The following is a 23,578-nucleotide window of genomic DNA, read 5'->3' on the forward strand; positions in this document are numbered from 1 at the left end:
TATGTATGTATATACGTACTTGTACTTATAATCAGATCGAGTTCAGTACTTTCACCAAATCGTCATGTTAATGCAAAATTTTGCATTTGGGTGTATTGCCAAAAAAAAAAAAACAAAAAAAACAAATAAAATAATGGCATGAGTTTGGCAGGCAATGGTAAACCTTCGAATGCATATTTATCATGAAAAATCTCCTCATAAAAAGCCATTTGCCGTTCGGAGGCAGCATAAAATTGAAGGCACCTCCATTTGGGGGATAACCTCAAACCTGTGTAACATAACCTCACAGGCATTAACGAATACATTATAAAACTCATAGTTTTTTTTATTTCTGTAGTTTTATAAATTTCTCTTACGGCTTCGTTATCCATAGGAGCTCCCTGTACCGATAACTTAGAACAGAAGTCTCATTCCCACGACAATCGATTCCACGTTGTCGTAGCGGCCCGGATTTATATCCGGTCAAGGACAGTCAATCCAGTAGCATTCTTCTTCTTGATTGGCGCCTCAGCCCCTTAGCGATTTTGGTAGGGTTTAACAAAGCGCGCCAGTCGGTTCTTTCACGTGTTAACTGGCACCACTTGGAAACACCAAGTGAATTCAAGTCCTTGTCCACCTAATCCTTCCCGTACAGAAGAGGTCTTCCTCTTCCTCTACTACCACTAGCTGATATCGCATCGAATACTTTCAGAGCCGGAACATTTGTATCCATTCGGATGACATGGCTCAGCCAATGAAGCCGCTGGATCTTTATTCGCTGCGTTATGTCTATGTCGTATCTGTGAAATTTGGAAAAAATATAGCGGTCATTCCTCGGCAGGCAATGGTAAACCTCCGAGTGCATTTCTGCTATAAAAACCCTCCTCATAAAAATATCTGCCATTTGGAGTCGACTTAACACTGTACGCCCCTCCAATTGTGGAACAGCATCAAGACGCACCCCACAAGTAGGAGGAGGAGCTCGGTCAAACACCCAAAGCGGGTGTAAACGGCATTGTTCCACCGCAAACGATACTCGCCGTCACCGACATGCGAAGGACCAAAAATCTTCCGTACAATCTTTATCTGAAACCTTCCGCCTCATGGGATTTTGTCATCGTGCCAGCTTCTGCACCATACGTTAAGACGGCCATGGTCAGAGCTTTATAGAGTGTTAGTTTTGTTCGTCGAGAGAGGACTTTCCTACTCAATTGTAAGTAGTCCAAAGTAGCACTTCTTGGCAAGAGAGATCCTTCGTTGTATTTCAAGGCTGACATTGTTATCGGCGCCGTCTCTTTGTTCGATGACAGGAGGTACTTAGTTTTGTCTTCGTTCACCACCAGACTCATTCGCTTTGCTTTGAAGTTTCCAGCAGCATTCTCCAAACATTTATAGAGAATGTTTACGCTGGTCAAAAAACAACAACAAACTAGAAGTATCGCGCTACAAATTTAAGAAAAGTAAAAACAATTTTGACAAAGTTGATTTATTTTATTCAAAATATTTAGTTCTCTTCGGAATCCATACACCACTTTGCATAGCAGAGAAGCTTATCAAATCGACTTATTTAACTCGTTTTTGAAAATCTTTTTCAGCAAGGCGGTCTCTACCTTAAACCTTTCCTTTCATGACCAAACGTAATTATCTAAACAGAAATATGAGACATAGAGCTGACTGGTTGATAGACAGAATGCCATTTTTAGAGTCAGTTTTTAGAGTGGCCGGATTATCGTGCAATTATCGCCTACTTTCATTTTCACGGTATTCTGGTCGAACACGACGAATTCGCAACGGTTAATGCTTCATAACAGCCAGATAGAACGCAGCACTAACCCATGACTTAACTTGAACGATTATTTTGTGCACAACCCCTTTAGACTAAATCGACATTATTTTAACTTTTACAAGTTCCCAAGCGCGAATTTTGTAATTCGAATCATCTGATACTCCTCTCGTCAGCCGTCAAACGGTCGTCTGGAATGTCATGAAGTTTTGACTCAACATCTATTATATAGCTGAGATCATACGACCAAGATCTAAAGAATGGTGTCATTGGTTGTTGAGGTATGAAGACAGTCCAGGAACTTTTGCGACAGACCTTTTAAAGTATAAATGTTATTGTATTGTATGATATGTATTTTTACGATATGTGTCATGTGCCGACGTTCGACCCAAACTTAATAAACTCATCTCTCTAAGAACAGTCAAAATGAGCCTTTATGAACCATCTCTAACATACGCTGCCCTGCTTAGCCTTTGTCTTCATTCTGTTTTACTTGTGAAGAATTCAAAGTATCTGATAATTTTCCAGACTTAAGTTGAACCTATGGAAAGTAATTCTTAGCTTGTTACGTAAAGTATTTCGAACTTCGGTGCTGCCTATCGCTATCAGTCACTGTGCAAGCATCTCAGTGTTTAAGCTGAGGCTACGTCAAGGAGGTGCATACATCCTATATTAGGTGCTTCGCGGATCTTTTTCTTTAATTTGTGTTGTGTATTTTGATGTTGTCCCATAAATATAGGGACTTTCAATTGTATGCCAACTCCGAAGAAATGTACTCGGAGTTTTGCTATTGCTTACCGAAGGCCTATTATAAAAACGTTTAACGTTTCATGGCCACGGTGGGCTACAACTTCGGACCCACCGAATGGCAGTAATGCGATTTCGTTTTCTTGTAAAAATCATGTGAAGGTATACGTACATCCAAAGTCCGTACCCTTGGAAGAGATGAAGGAATTATTACATGACTTCAATATCAATTTCATCCCAACTTAATACACCTAAGTGTGCAATTAATGAACTTAAGACATCATAAGTTTTGAAATCTTCTTCTTCTTAATTGGCGCGATAACCACTTACGCGATTTTGGCGCCAGTCGTTTCTTTCTTGTGCTAACTGGCGCCAGTTGGACACACTAAATGAAGCCAAGTCCTTCTCCAACTGATCTTTCCATCGCAGAGGAAGCCTTCCACTTCCTCTGCTACCATCAGCTGGTACCGCATCGAATACTTTCAGAGCCGGAGCGTTTATATCCATTCGGACGACATGACCCACCCAGATGAATCTTTATTCGCTGCGCTATGTCTATGTCGTCGTAAAGCTCATACAGCTCATTGTTCCATCGCCTGCTATATTCGCCGTTGCTATGGAAGGATTCCGCAGAATATTTCTCTCAAACATTCCAAGCGTCGCTTCATCGCATGTTGTCAACGTCCACGTTTCGCGCCATACGTTAGGACGGGCATGATTTTTTTTTTTTTTTTTTTTCTTTTTGTTTTTTTTACCCTTTATTATTGTTTCTATTTCAACTTAAAATATTTACAATTTTTCTTTCTTTTTGGGTTTCAACAGTATTTAGAAGCCAATACCACTATATACATTTATCTAAGAAAAAAACAAAAATTAACTCTATATTTAATTAATTTAATTATTTAATGAATAAATATATTCATAAAATTGTGACACCATTTACATCTGCAGGTCGGTTGGTCGTTTGTGCTTAAGTCTCCTCGTCTCGGTTTCCTCTTTTAATGGAAGTTGCCGAATTTCCCTGTTAGAATGTTCTAGTAGTCGGTTTGTGTGTCTTAAGCTGTTGTTGCGTATTTCTTCATGGACTGTTTTTACTTTAAGTTCTCGATGGATATTATCATTTAGTATATACCACTCTGCTTTTGATATTATACGGAGTATCTTATTTTGCGTTTGTTGTATAATTTTTATATTTGTTCTGCTGGCAGTTCCCCAAAGCTGTGAGCCATATTTCCATATTGGTGTTATAATTACTTTGTATATTAGTATCTTATTTTCTAGTGAGAGCGTTGAATTCTTTACCAAAAGCCAATGAAGTTGTTTAAACCTAGTCTTGATTTCGCGTCGTTTTTGTCCAATATGTAACTTCCAGTTAAGTTTATTGTCTATAATCATACCCAAGTATTTTGCCATTGTGTCGTGGTGGATTTGTTTATTCTTTCTGAATATTGGATTGTATTGTTTTTTTCTCTTGTTAGTGTATGTGACGTGGGCGGTTTTATCTTCGTTTATTTTGATTCCCCATTTCTCGAACCATTGAGTGGTGTTGTCAAGTAATTCCTGAAGTTTATAAGCAGCCGTTCTTGGATCTTTGTCTGATGCTAACAAGACAGTGTCGTCTGCAAATGTTGCTATTAGAGAATTCTTAATTGCCGGTGTAGGGATATCAGCAGTGTAAAGAAGGTACAGAAGCGGCCCAAGGACACTACCTTGCGGTACACCTGCTTCCATTGTTAGTATATCAGAATACTTATCTTCGAATTTTACATAAAATTGTCTTCCAGTTATATAACTTTTCATTAGTTCGTAGTAGTCTGTTGGTAAATAAGTCAAGAGTTTTTGTAGAAGTCCTGCGTGCCATACTGTGTCAAAAGCTTTGGCCTCGTCGAGATATACTGCTTCACACGTTCGTTTTTTATCGATGTCTTCTAAAATTTTGTTTGTAACTCTGTGAACTTGTTGGATGGTGGAATGTTTTTGCCTGAATCCGAATTGGTGGCAAGGTATTATTTTGTCCTTTTGTATAATGGGATCGATTCTGTCAAAAAGCAACTTTTCAAAAATTTTTGATAATACAGGTAGTAGACTTATAGGTCTGTACGAAGTTACTTGCGTAGGATCTTTGCATGGTTTTGGTATTGCGATAATTTGAGCAATTTTCCATACTATTGGGAAATATTTCAAGTTCAAGATTTGATTGAACAAATTCCTTATATAGATAAGCCCCTTCTCTGGGAGTTCTCTTAAAATTTTTCCAGTTATTAGGTCGTATCCTGGCGACTTCTTAGGATCAGTTCTCTTACATATGCATTGTTTTATTTCTTCTAATGTAACATTTTTTGGTTTGCATGGATCTTTTTTTACGTGGGTCGGGAAAAGATTTACATTAGGCGTATTGTTCGTAAAAGTACTTTTGAAGTGTTTTGCGAGAACTTCAGCCTTGTCAAGATTTGTTTTAGTCCAGCTGCCATCAAGTTTTCTGATAGGTGGTTTGTATAAAATTTTATTTTCGATTTTGTTTGTAGCTTTCCATAGTGAATAGTTTGTCGTTATACCGGGTCCAAGTTTTTCGATGCGTCTCTTAAGTTTCAAATTTTTATGGTCGAATAGCATTTGCTTGATTTCCTTTGTAGCAGCGTTTAGCTTGCTTTTGTCAAGTGGCAGCCTTGTTATTTGCCAGCGTTTACGTAAGCGGTTTTTGATTTTGATTTTTTCTTGGATGTGTATATTATAGCTCGAGGAACAGATAGTTTCTTGTGGAGTTGATTTCATAGTGGCGTTCATTATTGTGTGATTAAAATAGGCTATCGCACTGTCGATTTCGTCAAAGATCTTTAAGCTTATTTTATTGTTAAGATTACGGATGACTATTTCTCTAAATGTATCCCAGCAGGTTTTTTTGTTATATATGTTTCTATTCGAGGATTCCTTCGTGTATGAGCTCTGATATATCATTATTATTGGGGAATGGTCAGACGACAATTCAATTAACGATTTAATTGACATATCTTCGTGGTTAACGTTTTTTGTTATAAAAAAGTCGATCAGATCTGGACTTTTTTTTGGATCAGTTGGCCAGTATGTTGGGTCGCCACTACTTATGAACTTACTGTTGTTCCTTTTCATGGCATCCAGTAAATTACGTCCTTTGGAGTTCGTCAATCTTGAACCCCAAATTACATTTTTAGCATTATAATCCCCGCCAGCTATGTATCGTTTGCCAAGTGTTTTTAAAAAGCCGTAGTATTGGGATATGGAATTTATGTATTTTGGGGGACAATATACAGCAGAGATTGTTAGTTTGCCGCCTTCATCTTCGATTTGGATCGATGTCGCTTGTATGTTTTCTTTTTCGTATTTTTCTAATTCGATGCATTTAATGTCTTGCCTAATTATTATCGCTGTGCCTCCATGGGCTTTGTTGTCAGGGTGGTTTGTGACAAATATTTTATAATTAGGTATACGGGCATGATGAGAGCCCTGTAGAGTGTTAGTTTTTTCGTCGAAAGAGGACTTTACTACTCAGTTGCCTACTTAGTCCAAAGTAGCACTTGTTGGCTAGAGAGATTCTACGTTGGATTTCCAGGCTGACATTGTTATAAGTGTTAATGCTGGTTCCTAAATAAAAGAAATCTTTTACAACCTCGATTTCATAACTGTCAAAAGTAACTTGGGTGCCGATACGCGAATTGAATTAGTTTAGATGAAATGATTTGCACAACGTAGGACAAAGTAAAAGTACATCTCCTGCAAACATATTATTTAATAATTGTTTAAACATAATTGAAGAATATTCGAGAATTTTTTAAATTTAATATTACTGTTAAAACTAAGTTATATCAATTAATTAACATTATTAATTAATTAAATTCTGAATTTACATAATGAGCAGGCAGTAGGGGGAAACAATGAATAAAATAAAAGCATAGAAAGCCAAACCAATCATGTCAACTTTATCCAATGCCTTGCTACAGCAGAGAATTGCTGGTTTGTAGATGCCTCTATTTCATTTCACTGTTTCACTTTCAATGACATGACTACGGTAGTTAGCTCCAAAGTCGCATCGTGTTGACAAAAAGCAATTTTGACGAGGTCAGTGAAGCTTGTTTAGCGCCAATAAGACTGTGATTTCTGCGTGAAACTAGATATCTTGGGAAGTTACGCTCAAACAACTTGTAAACAAATCTTTAATTTATAGTGGCAAAGTAATTGAAAATACTGCAGCCCAGAATCTAATTTTCCATGGAGCGATGTGATCAAACTTTCTCAGGTGATGACTCAGAGTATAGCTTGGTATATACGAGCTCAGAATAAGCTATCGGGGGCATAATGAGCTGAATGACCAAAGTACGTCTAATTTCTATTGAGACAAAAGTTGCAGGTATTTCTGAACTGCGTTAGAAAATCTCTTTTATCTCTTTATTTCAATATTTATCTTACCGTTTACATCTCTCTCAATATGGCCGGTAGCAGTTAACTTAGGGTTAACGGGAAGGTGAAATTTTTAATTTTGTTAATTTGGGGAACTGGCACCAATCCATAATATCGGAGTATCGTCGGCATGGACTGCATTACTAGGCGGGTTGCCATTTACATTTTGCGCCCAACAATGAAAACACAGTAAAATAATAATGGAAATGACTATAGTTTCGCAAAATATTTTCTTTGGAAGTCAGTACATTTTTGCTCTCGCTCGTATCAATTTTCGAAGCACTTTGCCATACAGAAGTGGATATCTTCAAAACGAGCTGTTCAAAGGCTTCTTCAGGCATTCAAAAACGTTGACCTCGCATTTTATTTTTTATGTTCAGGAACAAAAAGAAATCATCAATAAGTGCCAAATCAGAGAGTTGTAAGGTGGAAGATTCATTAACTCGATCTATTAAGTGCTCAGAAACTCCCTTGTGTGAGTCGATAAGTGAGAGCTCGCATTGTCTTGGTGAAGGATGATTCGTCTTTGGCGATTGGCTTTCCTTAAATCTCCGAAAACTTCTGGCAAACAAATGGTTGTGTGCCACTCCGAATTGACTGTTTTAAGTTTTTCTAGTGAAAAAGTTGCGACATCATCAAAATTTCCGAAAAAACTGGCGACCATTTGGTTTGAAGTGCTTTTTACGCGAACAAATTTTGTTGGCTAGACTAGCCTTGGTTCAAGTTTGGATGCCCCAAACTGTCAATTGCTGTTTTCTTTCCAGCTCATATGCATAGATCAATCCAAGCTGCCTTGAACCACCGCGATTGAATTCCTTCAATATTTCTTTACAGCAATCCACACGGGTCGTTTTTCAGGCAATTTTCGAATTATGCGATATCCAACGATGTCTCTGGCTTGCAACATGTCACATGACGATCTTGCGTTATCGATTGACGCACAACATTGATTGCTTCTGTCACAATAAAAGTTTTTGGACAGCCTTTACGAAATGCATCCTGCAATCATTGACGGCCACGTTGTGCCAGCATTTCACAGTGGCTAAGTGCGATGCTTCAACGCCAAACGACGAAGTAAGTTCATCAATGCGCTCCGGTATTGTAATCCATGTCGTAATAAATCATCGCACGAAAATTTTCATGGGTTAATTCCATCTTTTGGGCGATACGATTTTTTCAAACTCATTGAAAAAAGTTTATTCTAAAAAACACCAAACTTTCGTTGGAAATATGAAACCACAGCTCATCACACGTAATGCTACAAAGGCGACCCTGCTCAAAGGCAACCCTCGTATTTATTGGCAAAACAAACGGTTTAGAAGCATTAAAAAAAAATCAGTTAAATTTCCGATCAAAAATTAATTAATATTTCTAATATGTATGCATTTTTTTCTTGAAAGATATTCTATTTTTTATTTTTGGATTTTATTATCTTCATTTCATTTTGATCTACTTTCATTTTTTCGCTGCATATAGCTTTTGTTGCTGATTTTTACTTTTTGGCTAAATTTGGAACTGTGGGAGATCACAAATTAGATTCTGATAGTTGACACAATTCCTAATTTTTGCCATTCTATAAAAAGGCGAGCATATCAAAGAAAAAATTTAGTGTTATTGATAGCTCGTTACTATGAATCTGTGGATCGTTTTGTTAAGTGTGTGGCTCCTAAATTTATTTTATTCACTTAATTATATTTATAATATTTATTTTTTGAATTTTAAATAAAGCTTTAAGAAATAGACATTCAAAATTTACTATAAAAATTTATAAAACCAACTAAAAATATTAACGTACGAAGTGTGGCAATTAATTTCCGGGAACCTAGCACTAAATCGGGAGTTCGAATAACTGTGTCAACTGTGTCGGACATTTGTCTGGGAAACGGCAACTCCCTTAGTTCCAGATGAAGTTTGAAGTCTATAGTTTGTGCTTTATATTCGTTGGTTGCAAGTAACATTTGGTTAGTTGCGTTGTGAATGTAGCGACAATCGATCTGCGAGAATTTGCTATCGTGCATTCAGAGCGACGGATCGAGTGAGGTCGGTAGTCACTAAAGATGAGACTACTTGGCTATTCTAGTATGACGCCGAGATCCGTAAACAAAGTTCGCAATGTGCGGAAAAGCGTGGACGGCGACCAACGAAAACGACTGAAGTAACGATTAAAGGCAACTTTGATCTTCATGTTTCAATGGATTGGATAATTCTATGTTGGCAACCAGGAGCTGTTTTAAGAGTGTGTAAGAGTGGTGCACACTCTGTCAATAACAGCTGAGTCTTGTCCCACAACTACGTTTCAGGTCATTCCTTCTTACTGTGCAACAGTTCTTTTTTGTGTGAAAAAGTTGTCCCAACCGCATCTACCCTACAACTCTGATATCGATCACTAAAACTTCTTCCTATTTCCCAACATGAAGTTGCACTTCAAGAGAATTAATTATGGCGGCGTATTGAAGACAAGGAAACTAAATGTGTTGCTGAATAGATTAACCTTGGAGGTTTAACAAGGGAGCTGCCTAATAGGGTTAGAGAAAGACTGAAGGGAGGCGAAGGCCGATAATAGGTTAGGTTAAGTAGTGATGGTTGCCCAGAGAGTAGGGCCCACTTGGACGAAAAAAGTTTGGTTCATCCATTGTGATACTATTACAAGAGGGTGAAGGAAAAAAAGGGAAGAAAGGAAGGGATGGGGAATGGTGAGTGTTTGTGGACTACGAACGGTGACTAGTCTGCGTTTGTGTTAACCTCTTTATGCTGCTGATGAAGGTCGATAATAACATTTTGCAAATTAATTTAATTGTGTCTTATTGGCGAATTTCCGGAGCTTAATTGCCTCACCTCGTATATGTTGGTGCGATAAAAACAATAATTTGTAAGCACCAGCTAAGCTAATTGCAACTATAATTTTTCCCGAAATTTCAAAAACCTACAGTATTTTTCCTCCTCAACTTGCTAAATATTTTGGCGAGCGCCCATCCTCATCGAAATTTGGTAACTTTTGTTCCCGATGCAGCGTTTGCGCCAAAAGAAACTGTAGTGGCCACACAACTGCAGGTATCAGGTGGGGATTATGAATTTAAAGAAGTACCGTTATTTTCACGCAAGGGAGGTAAAGAAATAATGCTTGCTGAGAATAAACTTGAAGAAAAACTAGACGACGCAACCAATAAGGAATCAGTGGATGAGAAACCAAAAGCAGCAGTGAAAGAAGTCGGTGACGATGAAAATATTAGTGCTTTGGAAGACGTTGAGGAGAGCCCACAAAGTGTCGTTAGTGCTGTGGTGAGTGTTTGAAGAATAAAAAATAAGATATTTGTTTAGCTGCCGTGCACGAAATACCAATGGATAGAAACAGTTCTTTATAATAGCAGTTGCCCAACGGTAAATAAATGAGGATATATCTGCCATGATAAAGCTTCTCATAAGAAACCATCCACCGTTCGGAGGCGGCATAAAACTTGTAAGTCCCTCCAATCGCTGCGGGTAGATCAAGGTGCTCACCAAATTTCACAGAGCTTTTTTAAAATATAGGGAGACCAAGGCCATCTCAGCTTCGCTGGCAGGTAGTACATTTTTGATGATCGGTCCAATATATACAAAGTTATGCCTGCAATAGCACCTCGTATGCTGGCATCGATTAGTCTACAGTGGTTGGTTTGTTAGCATAGACTGAAGACTTGATGTAGCCAAAAGAAAATAATCGAAGAGTGTCGAGTCGCTTGTTGGCGGTGGATGCTCGTCGTGAGACGATTTTTATTTGCAATTATAATTGGCGCGTACACCCTTTTTGGGTGTTTGGCGGGGCTCCTTCTCCTATTTGTGGTGTGCGTCTTGATGTTGTTCCACATATGGAGGGACCTACAGTTTTAAGCCGACTCCAAACGGCAAATATTTTTATGAGGAACTTTTTCATGGCAGAAATACACTCGGTGGTTTGCCATTGCCTGCCGCGGGGCGACCGCTATTACAATAGAAAAATATTTTTCTTAATTTTGGCGTTTCATCGAGATTCGAACCGATGTTCTCTCTGTGAATTGCGAATGGTAGTCACGCACCAACCCATTCGGCTACGGCGGCCGCCATGTAGTGCCTTTTTGTTGGAACCACGGCTCCAAAACCTTGATGTGGTGGACTTAGAAAGTCGGTTAATATACCGGAAACCATTGACAATTACCGTGTCCCCATCGTTGCTTCCAAAGAGATTTGTTTCGCAGATGCCGCAATGCCACAAACTGCACAAAACCGTCAGCCGCTGAGCCAAAAATCCTTCTCGCCGATTTCTTGGACCCGAAAAGGCTATTCACCTCACCTATTCAGACCTAGACAGCATGAAAAGATGCTCGAGGAAAGAGCAAACCTTACTGAATATTTTGCCAGCGGTATATCAGTGCTGAGTTTTACGGTGTGCTGTAACACCTGCCTAAAAATCAGTTGCAAACAAGGAACTAATATTAATTTTAGTTTAAAAAATGCTAACACTGTTATCTTAACGCTTCAGTAGTTGAACCAAATAACCGGTAACCATTGCTTAACTCGTAATAAAGTTCATAAGTGATAGATGTGGGTGAAAAAAGACCATGATCGTTTTGATGATCAGCAACGCGTTGGAACACCAATATTCATTATTAAAATTGCGTGTGAATTCATTAGAAATCAATCACAATGCATAAATTTCGAAGGCTTTGGCCAACTAACAAAATTTGGCCGACTAACAAAAAGAGTCGCATTTCAACTGACAACGATTCCTAGTATTCGTGACTTTTACCCTTTGCGGAAATACGCATGTGCCCATGAAACTGGGCTAAGAGGCTTGTATGGCCATTCTAAAAAAGGTGCGACGGACGTTACAAAACGCTCACTCTATATGCCCTTTAGGTCACAGAATCGTTGTATCGAAAGAAGCTTATTTATGTTTACTATGGAATGCACCTTTAATGAACAGGGTATACTTGGTAGGTAGGTGGAGATGGTAGTCGGTCTTTAAATGAATTCACTTAGGTCAGTGCCGATCCATTGTGAAGCACCAGTAACGGTTTATCTGCTGCTCCTCGTTAAACCATTTTGTTTTAAGTGCAGACCCATTGATTTCGCAGACATTTGCATGCCTAAGATCATCAGCACCATTCAAGGCCCACGAGCCAAAGTATCTAAACCTATTGCCATGCCACGCGGGACAGTGATAAAGAAGATGTCTGACCGACTCTTACTTCTTCTCCCTTTTGTAGCTTTTGCGATAGTCGAAATGAGGTACATTCAATATTTGATCATGGCAATCTAGGAGACAGTGTCCTGTGATCAAAGCAACTAGCATAGAGACGTTTTTCCTTGACTGGTTGAGTAGCGCCTTTGAGCGCCTGACGTCTCATTTTGGTCAAATTCTTTTCTAGCGGTACATGTCAGACTATCAACCCATCCCGGGTTGGTTGAAGTAACAATATTACTCCTACTAAGCAGTTTGTAGGTTGAGAGGGGTTTTCCTACAATTTCCGTATGAAGAGGGGGGTAAGTGGTAATACCCTCACTGGCTAATTTGTCTGCTTTACAATTCTCTTGTATTCCTAAAACCACATTCAATTCGAAGTCCAAAGTTCTTCTTAATCTTTGCTAAAGGGTTTTCCAATAACAGGTGTTATTCGGTGCTATGGAGAGATGATTCACGATTTTTTATGGCCGGAATTGGATGGTATTGATCTGGATAATGTTTATTTTCAACAAGACGGCGCTACGTGCCACACAAGCAACGGGAAAAGTTTCCGGACCGTACTATCTTTCGAAGAGGTGATCACAATTGGCCACCGAAATCTTGTGATTTAACACCTTGTGACCTTGTGAAGGCCTACGCCAACAGCCCAGGGTTGATTCAAGACCTCAAAGCTGGAATTCGTGCTGCTGTCGAGGACATGGGGCAGCCACTTTGCAATTCGGTTATGGAAAATTTCATGAGAAGGATATTGTCCTGTAAGCGTGGTCGTGGTGTTCATTTGCCTGATGTTATCTTCCACTATTAGCGGCATACCTTCCTCTTTATAATGAAATAAACATATGATCGTTTATATTAAAAAATGGCATTTTTCTTTGAATATCAAAATAACACCTCTTATTGGAAAACCCTTCATATTCGTCCACCCTTGCAATTTCATTTATGTGTATTTGAAGTTAAGAAAAAAACTTAAATATTTCATTATTTATATTTTTACTACTTATTTTTCTTTTTAACTTTAGATAAAACCATACAAGGTGAAACATTCGGCCAGCACTGATAGCGGTAATCCCATTTTTATAACTATTCCGATATATGTGAATTCAGGCTCAGGCCTACCAGTGACACTTTCAATAAGTGGTCAGCAGGTACCACTTAAAGCGTATCGTCAAGGCATTGCAAGTAGATGGGATACTACGCGGAAAGAAGCCTCGCCCACTTCACTATACAATAAGTTGCTTTAGAGCAAGAAAAAAAATATGATAAAAATTAAAATTTCCTAGAATTTAAGACACTTAATTTTCTCAGTAGAAATAGTGTATTCCAATTATTCAGACGTACATATGTAATTTATATTAGAAATAAAATTCCTGTGAAAAAAAAATTTAATTTTTTAATCCTCTCACTTAAGGCGTTTTGTTCACCTATTCTTCAACATTACAGGTAAACACATATTAGCTCATCCAGAAGCCTGTTAAAATCTGAGCCGATATTACTATTTTGACTGTGGCTCAAAATTAGTCGTCCTATTGGAAGATTTATAATTTTTGCAAATTGCGTCTTACGTCACTCATATTTGGGGTTCGATTCTCGTTCTGTGTAAACGTGAAATGAAATGTTTTTTCTCCGTTTTCATTATAAAGGGTGGTTAAGTTTCAAGGGCCGGTGTTGATTTTGAAGAAAACACATTTTTTTAAGGAAATTATTATCATTTATCTTTATTATGATACTATTGGTATGGCTCAATTACGTATGGAACTAAATATCGCCCAAATAGCCACCATGGCCTCGGCGGCACACCTCCAAAAACCACCAAATGCAAATAGTTCCATATCTAAAGGGTGGTTAATAGGGCGGGTCGATTTAAAAATCGTTCATTGCTCTGTGAAAATCGCATTCTAGGGATCAAAATAAGAAACTTTGCCGAAGGAACCATACCTCTAAAACGAATGCCCCCCAATTTGGCGCGAACGAAAAATGCCAATTTGACCCATTTAGAGTGCTCCAATCGAGTCCAAATGTATGACCGACTCCCACTAACTTTGGACGGCCGATCCACCCATGCCAGTGGCACACCCTCTGGAACTCCCCTGGGGGGTTCCCCATACAATCATTTCAAAATATCACAATTTTTGGCCTTAACATGAGAAAAGAAACTAAAAAGTTCGACCCAAATCGGGGGACATCAGAATTCGTTTTTATTCAAAGCTTTTATTTTGATCTCTAGAATATGATTTTCACAGAGCAATGGGCGATTTTTTTGCCAAAATACACTAAAAGTTCGACCCAAATTGGGAGACATCAGAATTCTTTAAAATAACCCCAAAGAAAGAAGTCCAACGGTGTCGTTGACGTTTAGGTGTGGTTCACATTCAACATCGGCCCTTGAAATTTAACCACCCTTTAGCTGAATACCAGTGTGGCTTTAGAAGCAATCGTTCGAAAATTTATCAAGGTTTCCTGGTAAACCAAATTTTTGAAAAATTTTTCGAGCATAACATGGATATATTTTGCCTATTTATTGATTTGAAACAAGTGTTTGATAGTCTAGACGGAAAACAAATCAAACACTATTTCCATAAACTTGGCTTTCCGTCGAAACTTATTGCACTGGTTCTCTGCATGTTGAAGCATAGAGTAAAGTCGGGTATTGTGGGCACCATTTTACCTTTAGATTAATTTCTGCCAAAATAATCGTAAAAAAGCGATACTTTTTCTTTCTAACAGACATTGAATTATCTTTACATTTTATTGTAAAATACACCCTAATATAATCGTTTTCGTCTGATAATATAGAAAAACTGAAACCACCTAAAAAGTTGATGAAAAGAAAAATGGTGGGTAATGTGTCCCAGGGTATTCGGGTAAAGTGGCAACTATATAAAATCACCAAAAACAATTTTAAGTCTAAATAATATGTCAATGAATTTATTTATATATTTTTTAATTTTAAATTAATGGCCTTCTTGGTTGATTATTCCGAAAAAAAAGATTAACCTTAGGCAAATATAAATTCACATTCTGCATAGCAGATGGCAGAAATTCGTGTTTCTCGTACTCTTGTAAATCGAAAAACATCTTTACATTTTCTTTTGTGAAACCCATTGCTCTATTAAAAGCAGGAGCATGCGCAGGAATCCATGCAGCCAACCATTCCCTGGAAATTGCTTAAGGACCGAGAAATTGTTTGGCACTTGGGCAATTCCGTCAAAACTTTGATACGTCCGGTGCTTACTTATGGTGCTGAAATCTGGACACTGAAAGTTAATGATATAAACCAGCTATTGCGATTTGAATGTTTGCGATCTAAAGTTGTGCAATTTTTTTAAAATTTACATAAAGTTTGAAACCTGAATTTTATGTGGTTTTTATTAAACAATGAGCTACACTTTTATAAAAAAAATAATTAATATTCAAAAAGAAAAAGAAACGTAGTCAAAACAGACCAAAATATTAATCTGCTCTCATTTGTCGCGGCTGTATGCAAATACCCCGGCATGTTGCTGTTGACATAGGAGTTAAGGTGATGTACGCACAAAACAGCTGGTTTGACTCACCGGCATTAGGAGCTTTGAGATAGATGAAAAAAAGATAATAGATTTTTACTCTCATCCTCTCGGAGTTTCGGAAATAGCAAAATATTGTTAACAGACAATTGAGAAGAGAATTAAAGTGTACTTTAAAGTCAAGAATAAACATTGGCTCACTTCATTGCTTTTCAAATTTTATTCCCTTCAACTTCAGTATCAAAGGTTTTCCTTGTAATGCACGCCCCTCGCCGCCACTGTTTTCCTCATCCTCGCCATATTCATCTTCCTCCTCTTCCTCATCGTCTTGCCCTTCTATATCTGCATCCGAACCACTGGCGTTCGCATTACCTAATGCCGCTACAAATTCCTCTTCCGCTTCTTCTTCATCGTTTTCGTCTTCATCATATTCATAATCGGCGACTTGTCTGCGGCTCCGATCATGATCGCTTATCTTGCTTATATCCATACGGGGCGGGTACTGAACGAGCACATTTTCCATGCGCGTAATACTAGCAGTGCTCACGAAACTCGGCAGCCAAGCAACCCAAGCGACCACTAAAAATGTGAAATATAAAACAAGAAAACCAAATTTCAATGTGGAGTTTTTTGATAAATATCGTTTGCTTTGTATTGAGATTTCTAACCTAAAGAAATCAATGCAGCCTTGGTCACTTCCGTCAGTTGCATCGCTTCGGTGTGTCTTGCGCAGGCGTCTGCATGCACAACTTTGTCGCCGTTGACTTTTTATACTCCAACCTATGGAATGATGTAATTATTATTTTGAATGCAATGAAATGTAAAATTTACAAGCTCTGCGAGTATAGAACAAGTTTTCGATATCATTTTTCATAGTCAGGCATTTCTGTGAAATGGAAAGTGAAAGTGTCTATTTGTCTGTTGGCCACGGCTAAAAAGGTAAAATTTATTAGAGAAAATGTGTCGATTTGAACTCGCCAGCGTTCATAAGTATGCATGCTATGTTGGTGCAATGCTTTTGTTTTGTAAAATAAGCCTTCAGAAACTATTTGATAATAAACTGGTTATGCAATATGTAGTCACCACCAATGCCTACGAATTATTCCTCTAGAATTTCTTTAAATTCAATTTTTTACAACAGCTTTTATCGGCAAAAGATGGTATATGAATGCGCTTCTCATGGGTATTTAATTTTCGGTTCTGTGGACTTTACAGGTTCCTCGAATTGGTGTAGTTGTGTGGACTTTTATCTCCAGGGTCCGGACTCGAAGTGGAACCAATTAAAAAGGCCATATATTTAGTTTGGAAAATTACTTTTATTCAATTCAAAGTAAAAAATGTGTGAAAATAATATAAAGTTAAGAATCAATTTGCTGGATATGACCACCTTTTGCCTAGAGAATCGCAAGCTGCCCGAATGTGACTTGCAGGTATTTTGGACAATGGCTTTTTTCAGTTCGCGGACAATGGCTTTCTTCAGCGCCACGAGACAGGTGAATCTTTTAGTTCGGACCTTACTCTCCAAATTGGTCTCCATTTGGACCATGCTCTCTATCGGACTCGCGTGTGTTGAATTTAAGAGCCATTGTGTCGACGTTATGAAGTTCGGAACGTTCTTGGTTCGCTCGAGCTTTGTCAGACGGTGCCGAGTGCTGTTAAAACGTCCATGGTCTGCCACTAAAATGTTTGCCTGCTCACGGCTTTATAATAACCTCCAGAATACTTTTCCGATAATATTTCGCATTTACCTTGACGCCAGGCTCGATGAAACCAATTGGAGAGCGCCCATCTGCGGCTACAGCGGGCCACACCAACCAACCTGTGGCGGGTGCTGCCTTCTGGTGGCCAATGGATGGCTCAAAATCTCGTATGAACGGTCGGTCAAATAAACCCTATCGTTTTGGGAGCTTACGAATTGCTCAATTTGAAAAATGTTCTCGTCAGAAAACACAAGGTTCGGAAATTGGGCGTTTTCGGCCAAGCGAAGCAACTCCTTCGTTCTCTAAAGTCTGAACTTGTTGCTGCTTTGGTGTGAGATCATGCGCTTTTTGGGTCCTATAAGGCTTGACTTTGAGATCCGTTTTCAGTATGCGCCGGATGCTACGTTCAGATATTTCAATAGATACTGGTACATCCGGCTGTGGTTATGGTTATGGCGTTGTGGCACTTTCATTCGTTTACTGTGATGCCCATATATTTGACCAGAACAGCTGATTGCATCCGGTTCGGTTATGGCCCAGGTACGGCCACTAATTGCAGCTTAAAGTATACATTAAGGAATATATTGGTTAGAATATATGCTAGAATAACGACCTATAAGACTTAGGAGGTGTTCCAAGCTCGATTCCAGACACTACCTGCTTATTATAGTTTATTATATTAATATTTTAAACAGTCGAAAGAACATCGAACAAAATTTAAGGAAAGGAATGAGAATTTGTATCAGAAATCAGGGGCGCTCATGTCGAGAAGGAATCACACGGAATAAAAATTGTTAGATTTTTTCTTCAAATTGGTCAACTATATTAGTTTTTAAGTTATGGCGGTCACGCTTTTATTGGACAAACTTTTTTATAATTTTTCCTCCTTCTTATGGAATTTTTCACTATCACACCTAGCTCACTATAAATGTTTCATATCTTCAGCAGAAACTGGCTATTAACAGCAAGGCGCTGTGGATGTATATCCCAGTTGTCATAAGGTCAAGACGATAGACAGACAATATAGATAGATAGACAATACGTTGTATTGTCAAGGGAACTGAACAGTATCCAACGCACAGCTTCTGCAGGTCTCATAGGAGCCAGTAAGTAATGCTCAACGCACCCGAGAAATGTGATCATGAAATCAATTTCTAAAGTATACGAGATACAACTCCACTTCCGGGCAGAGCCTGTTATCAGGCTCGGAGAGTTTGGTTTCTGGAATCAGTAGCAGTTCTTTATGGTTTTTCATGGGTAAATTTTTCACTAGCTTCTAGGAAGAGATACAGAATAAGTTTATGTCCTTCCTTCACTAGATTTCAGGAAAAGCTTTTGGAAGGAAGGAAAGCTTCTGGATAAAAATTCGACTCACACTTAACACGTAGTACCAAAGCTGCAAACTTGAGGAAAGTAAGGAAACTTTTCTTCACTATCCTTGTGGATGTGCAGCCTTAATTCATAAAAGACGTTGGACTCTAGACAGCTTCTCAAAGCAAGGGCTAAGCGTATCAAAATAAGGGTGAGCCCAAAATTTAACAATTTTCTGATAATTTCGCCTCCATAAATGCAAGAAAGCTTTGTTATGGCTGCTCCCAATTTTGAAACGCATAGATTGAAACATTGGTTTAAAAGTATTTTTTTGCTGCCGAATGGATTGGTGCGTGTCTACCATTCACAAATGAGTAGGGTCGAATATCCGTGCATGAAACACCAAAGTAATAGAATAAAGTTTTTTCTAATAGCGGCCGTCCCTCAGAAGGCAAGGCAAACCTCCGAGCTCCTAAGAAAAAACCTCTGCCTCTGCCGTTCGGAGACGGATTAAAAGGTCTCTCCATTTGTTAAAAATACGAAGTCGTTCAGCATAAATTGGAGGAGGAGCTCGGCCAATCACCCGAAAAGGGTGTAAGCGCCAATTATTTATGTACGTATGTATGTATATCGCTTCCAAAATTTTGCGAAATCAGCGCTAAATGGAACTATCAGTAGATGTGTGCATATGATGCACTCCTTTTGTTTCTTAAACTAAAGGTAAAACGGCGGAAGTACTGGCAATTGGGGAAGCCTATAGGCTACTAATCCGAGATTTCTCTTTTAAGGGCAATATCGCTATTCTTTCGGATAGCCAAGCTGCAATCCAGGCACATCTAAAGTGGTAGAACAAAGCAGGAATAGCCGCATCATCTTGAGAGAAAACCATAAAGTTACCTTAATCTGGGTTCCCGGACATCGGAACATTGAAGGTAACGAAAAAGCAGATGAACTGGCAAGAGGGGCATCTGTCATGAACAATGTTCTTGCAGAATCGGTATTCACACCATTAGGTGCAGTCAAGAATGCCATTTCCCAAAAATACCTTCGAATCGCGGATTGTAGGTGGAAAGCCCAGACTAAATGCCAAATTAGCAGAACGTTATGGCCTACTTACAACCTCAAGCAATCGTCGACATTAATAAGCATACAACGACGGGACGCCTGGAGACTAACGGCAGTCATAACTGGCTTTTGGTCTATCGGAGAACAGGCAGCACAATACATACCGTCACAGTTGTAAACAACGGGAGAAATAGGAGACAATCTTCCATTTCCTCTGTGAATGCCCTGCCCTATGGAGAGACAGAATGTTAACCCTGGGCCGACCGCTGGCTTAGACGTCAACAACCTAATAAGGTTCTTAAACCGCACAGACTGTATATAGTCATGCTGTAAATAACCGTTATGCAAGTTGGTAACGAGGATGTGGCAAAAAAATGATGCGGAAGCGCTAGTTGGATTCTGGAAGAATCACCACTTTAACCAACCAACCAACCAACGGTAAAACGAAATGTCTCTATGGAGTTTGAAAAGGGCCATAAACTTCACCGCTCACTACAGGTCTTCATTTAAGATTTGGGAGGTGTCTAACTCCTTGTCTTACCCTAATTTTTGCTATTATTTGGTGTTTCAGTTTCCAGATTTCTTTATGCAATTTCGAGAATTAAAGATTTTGTAGTCGTTTTTTATATTTTTTTTTAATAAATAGTCTTATATTTTTCCTACAAAGCTAAGCAATAAATTAATAAATAAATGCAACCAACTTAATTCAACACAAAGAGTGATATAAGCCTCAATCAAACGGAGTTCGCAGCTGTTTCAACTTGCGCTGGTTCGGTCGCTGGTTTCGCTGCTTGCACAACTTCAGGTTTGGGTGCATCGGGAGCTGGTTTCGTTTCCCCCACTGCAATTTCGTTTTCTAATGGTTTTTGATTCGCTACCTCTAATTGTGTCTCAGCTGGTTTCACTTCTTGAGGCAGCTTGGTAACCAGTTCAGGTTCTTTCAGAATTTCCTCAACACCTGCAATAAGCTCTTCCTCTTCGGGTGTGAAAATAGCATCTGGTTGGCTGGTGACCCCAGCAGCAGCAGCAGTAGCAGCTTCATCCTCGTCCTCATCATCATCACCGATTACCTCTTCGATGGTTTGCTGTATGAAATGCTCGAAGAGCTGGAAATACTGCAGCGCATTTGTGGCCACTTGCTCTGTGGGTAAAGTGGTGACTTTCTTTAGCGCATCGCGTATGAGTATAAGCACTGAAGTGTTGCGTGATGGTGCGGCGGGCGTATTGACGATTGGTGTATTGCCTTCGCCACCACTTTGTGCAGGTTCCTTGACGGCATCGGTTTGCGCACTGGTTGCTGGTGCTGCTAAGGGCTCAGCTTCGGGTACAGCCACAGATTCAACTTCCTTCGTTGGCACCTCTGACTGCACGATTTTTTCAGCCTCTGCGGCAGGGGATTCACGGCGACGTCGATGTCTACGATCGATATCACCATCGTCATCACCATCCTCCTCGCTTTCCTCTTGCGAATCATCTGGAATTTGCTGTTGCAGTTGTTGTTCTTGCGCTAAATTTTGTGCTTGCACTTCATCATCCTCCTCGGAGTCGTCTTCGTCGGAATAACTTTGACGGGCGATGCGTAGTTGTGAGTGCTCAGCTTTGGAAGCTGGGAAAAATGCGCCTGCGCTGCGTGCTCCACCATTTATGGCAGCTGCATCGATTACGCCAAGACAAACATACAACATCGCTAATAAAGCTGAAAGTGAAAATCGATAGGAAAATTGGAGTTAAATTATAAAGATATGCAATTTTAAATGTCGATTTTATTATTGTATATTTTTAGAGAAAACCCACCGATACAGCTACTGAAGATACGGACACCCATTTCGTATTTTACTTTATTAGTCTGCAGTTTGCGCGATCTTTATGAGCGAATTCAGCGCGCCGCAATCGTCTTTTATATACCCAACCATAGTTGGGCATATGGAGGTATGTACATATGTATATACACAAATATATCAATACACAAACGTGCATAATTACATACATATCAATACACATATAATCACAAAAAGGTACCAATAGCTGTCGAAAAGAAATGAAAGTAAAAACCAAAATCAATTTCGCTGTTCAACAATGACAACGACAGCTTAAGGCAACGTCTACTGCGCAGCGCGCGCCGGCTGAAGGAAATAAAACCGTGCACATATTCTCTCACTCAGCATCTTTCAAGTTGCTGAATACCTTAACGCTCGATTTATTTGTGCGTGCGGCGGCTTATCTTTTTACCTTATTGTTTATTTTTTATTGCTGTTTCTTTCCAAAAGAAAGCGAAATCGTTTGCACTTCTTCTCTGTATTTATGGAAATTTGTTTTAGTGTCTCTGCTTAAATGTTGCCTAATAGCTGCGTATTGATTTTACGTATTGACACCTCTGTTTTCGCGTTGGTGATACTTCGATGATTTATATTTGCAAATACTTAGAAAGAAAGACTAACTATTGTGTTGAAGAATTGGGATTTGTTTAAACTGCCGGTTGCCTCCAGCACAAGCAATTAGCTCTATTAATTATTTTCGGTAGGAAACAAGAAACTAAACTAAACTAAAAATGTCAAAACGCAAACGATAGAAATAAGTGTAAATCATTAACTTTGGCACATCTGTGGCAGTTCTCTAAGGTTCTGTGCTTGGCCCACTTCTTAGGAATATCATGGCCGATGGTGTTCTGCGCCTCAATGTATCCAAAGGCGTCAACATTCTCGGGCTCACTGACAATATCGCAGCAGTCATTACTGCTAGAAGAATAAGCGACATGTACGAAAAGGTAACCAGACCACAGCGATCGTTACACCAGCCATGAAGTGTGAAACGGCCTTTAACTCACCAAGCAGAAAACGGAGTCTGTTCTCATATCTAGCCGGAAAAAAGTAGAGGTGGTAACCATACTAGGGTGCAGTCAAAGCATCACAACACTGCTAGCAATAAAATGCCAGGGAATAATGATATACAGGAGGTTATCCGTTAAAATACACCTTGAGTATAAGACAAAAAAAGCATCAGTGACTGTGTCGGCTTTAGTGCGGATAATGCTAAACGCACGTGGGCCAAAGCAACGGCGACGCCCACTTCTGGCAGACATTGTGAAGAACCAAATACTAAGAGAGGAGCTCCCTTCACGGCATAAAGGCAATGTATCGTTTATGTGCGTTTCGAGTTTGCTCCGTCTTTAAAACTGGGTCGAAAGAAGCAACTAGCGTTGCCAGACCAGATTTGTAAAGCTGGCTAGAAAGAAAACCGATGCAATAGCAGAGACGATGAAGGAACTAAGGAACAATAACCGTTGTAGTGTTTGGCGACGTTCCCGTGGGGTGAGGCGTTCGACGAACCAACAGGCTTGTCCTGATGTCAAAGGGTCACTTGAGGGTAGCGCGCCCACAGGTAGGTAGGTAGGCGAAATGGTCGAGGTACCGCTCTGGCACTCCCCAAATACCACAAAGCGCCGTTTTGATACCATTATGAGACCACCGACAGAAAGATATCTACAGCCAGCCAGAGCTGTTGATATAATGGAGAAAATTGATGGAATTTAGGTTACCACACTGCCCCAGACTGTCGAAGAAAGGAGCACTCAGAGATTTACTGGACAAGAGTCCCCATCTCTGAAAGGACCCCACAGCTTCTGCAATGGGGGTTAAATGGTAAATCTAACTTTTCCGCGTGTATGCCGATCGTCCAATAACCGGTAAACACAGCTACGAGTTTAGAAACTGAATGGCGTGTAGTCCCTAAGGCTTTCAGAATTCTCCCTATATTGTACTAGGGCTAAAGCGTTTTCGAAATAGCACATGAAGAATGGAGCTCCATCTTTTCTGCGCCTTCCAGAGAAATAATATAAGTTGTGCAGTTCCCCTTTAACAAA

General features: G+C 39.4%; 3 protein-coding genes across 3 annotated transcripts; 1 reads left to right on the forward strand and 2 right to left on the reverse strand.

Moving 5' to 3' along the window:
- Positions 1-10,057: 10,057 nt before the first annotated feature.
- On the forward strand, positions 10,058-13,381 carry LOC128861925 (uncharacterized). Its single transcript, XM_054100301.1, has 2 exons — positions 10,058-10,219; positions 13,160-13,381. Exons 1-2 carry the CDS (start codon positions 10,058-10,060, stop codon positions 13,379-13,381), a joined length of 384 nt encoding a protein of 127 aa, XP_053956276.1.
- Positions 13,382-15,493: 2,112 nt separating this feature from the next.
- Positions 15,494-16,389, reverse strand: LOC128860418 (nucleoplasmin-like protein ANO39). Its single transcript, XM_054097943.1, has 3 exons — positions 16,312-16,389; positions 15,845-16,222; positions 15,494-15,706 (listed from the first exon to the last, which is right to left on the reverse strand). Exons 1-2 carry the CDS (start codon positions 16,352-16,354, stop codon positions 15,846-15,848), a joined length of 420 nt encoding a protein of 139 aa, XP_053953918.1. The 5' UTR covers positions 16,355-16,389; the 3' UTR covers positions 15,494-15,706; position 15,845.
- Positions 16,390-20,421: 4,032 nt separating this feature from the next.
- Positions 20,422-21,544, reverse strand: LOC128861926 (uncharacterized). Its single transcript, XM_054100302.1, has 2 exons — positions 21,514-21,544; positions 20,422-21,415 (listed from the first exon to the last, which is right to left on the reverse strand). Exons 1-2 carry the CDS (start codon positions 21,542-21,544, stop codon positions 20,454-20,456), a joined length of 993 nt encoding a protein of 330 aa, XP_053956277.1. The 3' UTR covers positions 20,422-20,453.
- Positions 21,545-23,578: the final 2,034 nt, after the last annotated feature.

Source organism: Anastrepha ludens, chromosome 4 (assembly GCF_028408465.1).
Source record: "Anastrepha ludens isolate Willacy chromosome 4, idAnaLude1.1, whole genome shotgun sequence".
In the NCBI taxonomy this organism is placed as follows: Eukaryota; Metazoa; Arthropoda; class Insecta; order Diptera; family Tephritidae; genus Anastrepha; species Anastrepha ludens.

Bases quoted from the DNA above. Each gene is read 5' to 3' on its own strand.
- LOC128860418 (XM_054097943.1), bottom strand. From the start codon at position 16,354: ATGCAACTGACGGAAGTGACCAAGGCTGCATTGATTTCTTTAG. The intron at 16,223-16,311 runs GTTAGAAATCTC...TCACATTTTTAG, and splicing joins GGCTGCATTGATTTCTTTAG to TGGTCGCTTGGGTTGCTTGG.
- LOC128861925 (XM_054100301.1), top strand. From the start codon at position 10,058: ATGCTTGCTGAGAATAAACTTGAAGAAAAACTAGACGACGCAACCAAT. The intron at 10,220-13,159 runs GTGAGTGTTTGA...TTTTAACTTTAG, and splicing joins AAAGTGTCGTTAGTGCTGTG to ATAAAACCATACAAGGTGAA.
- LOC128861926 (XM_054100302.1), bottom strand. From the start codon at position 21,544: ATGGGTGTCCGTATCTTCAGTAGCTGTATCG. The intron at 21,416-21,513 runs GTGGGTTTTCTC...TTTCACTTTCAG, and splicing joins TATCTTCAGTAGCTGTATCG to CTTTATTAGCGATGTTGTAT.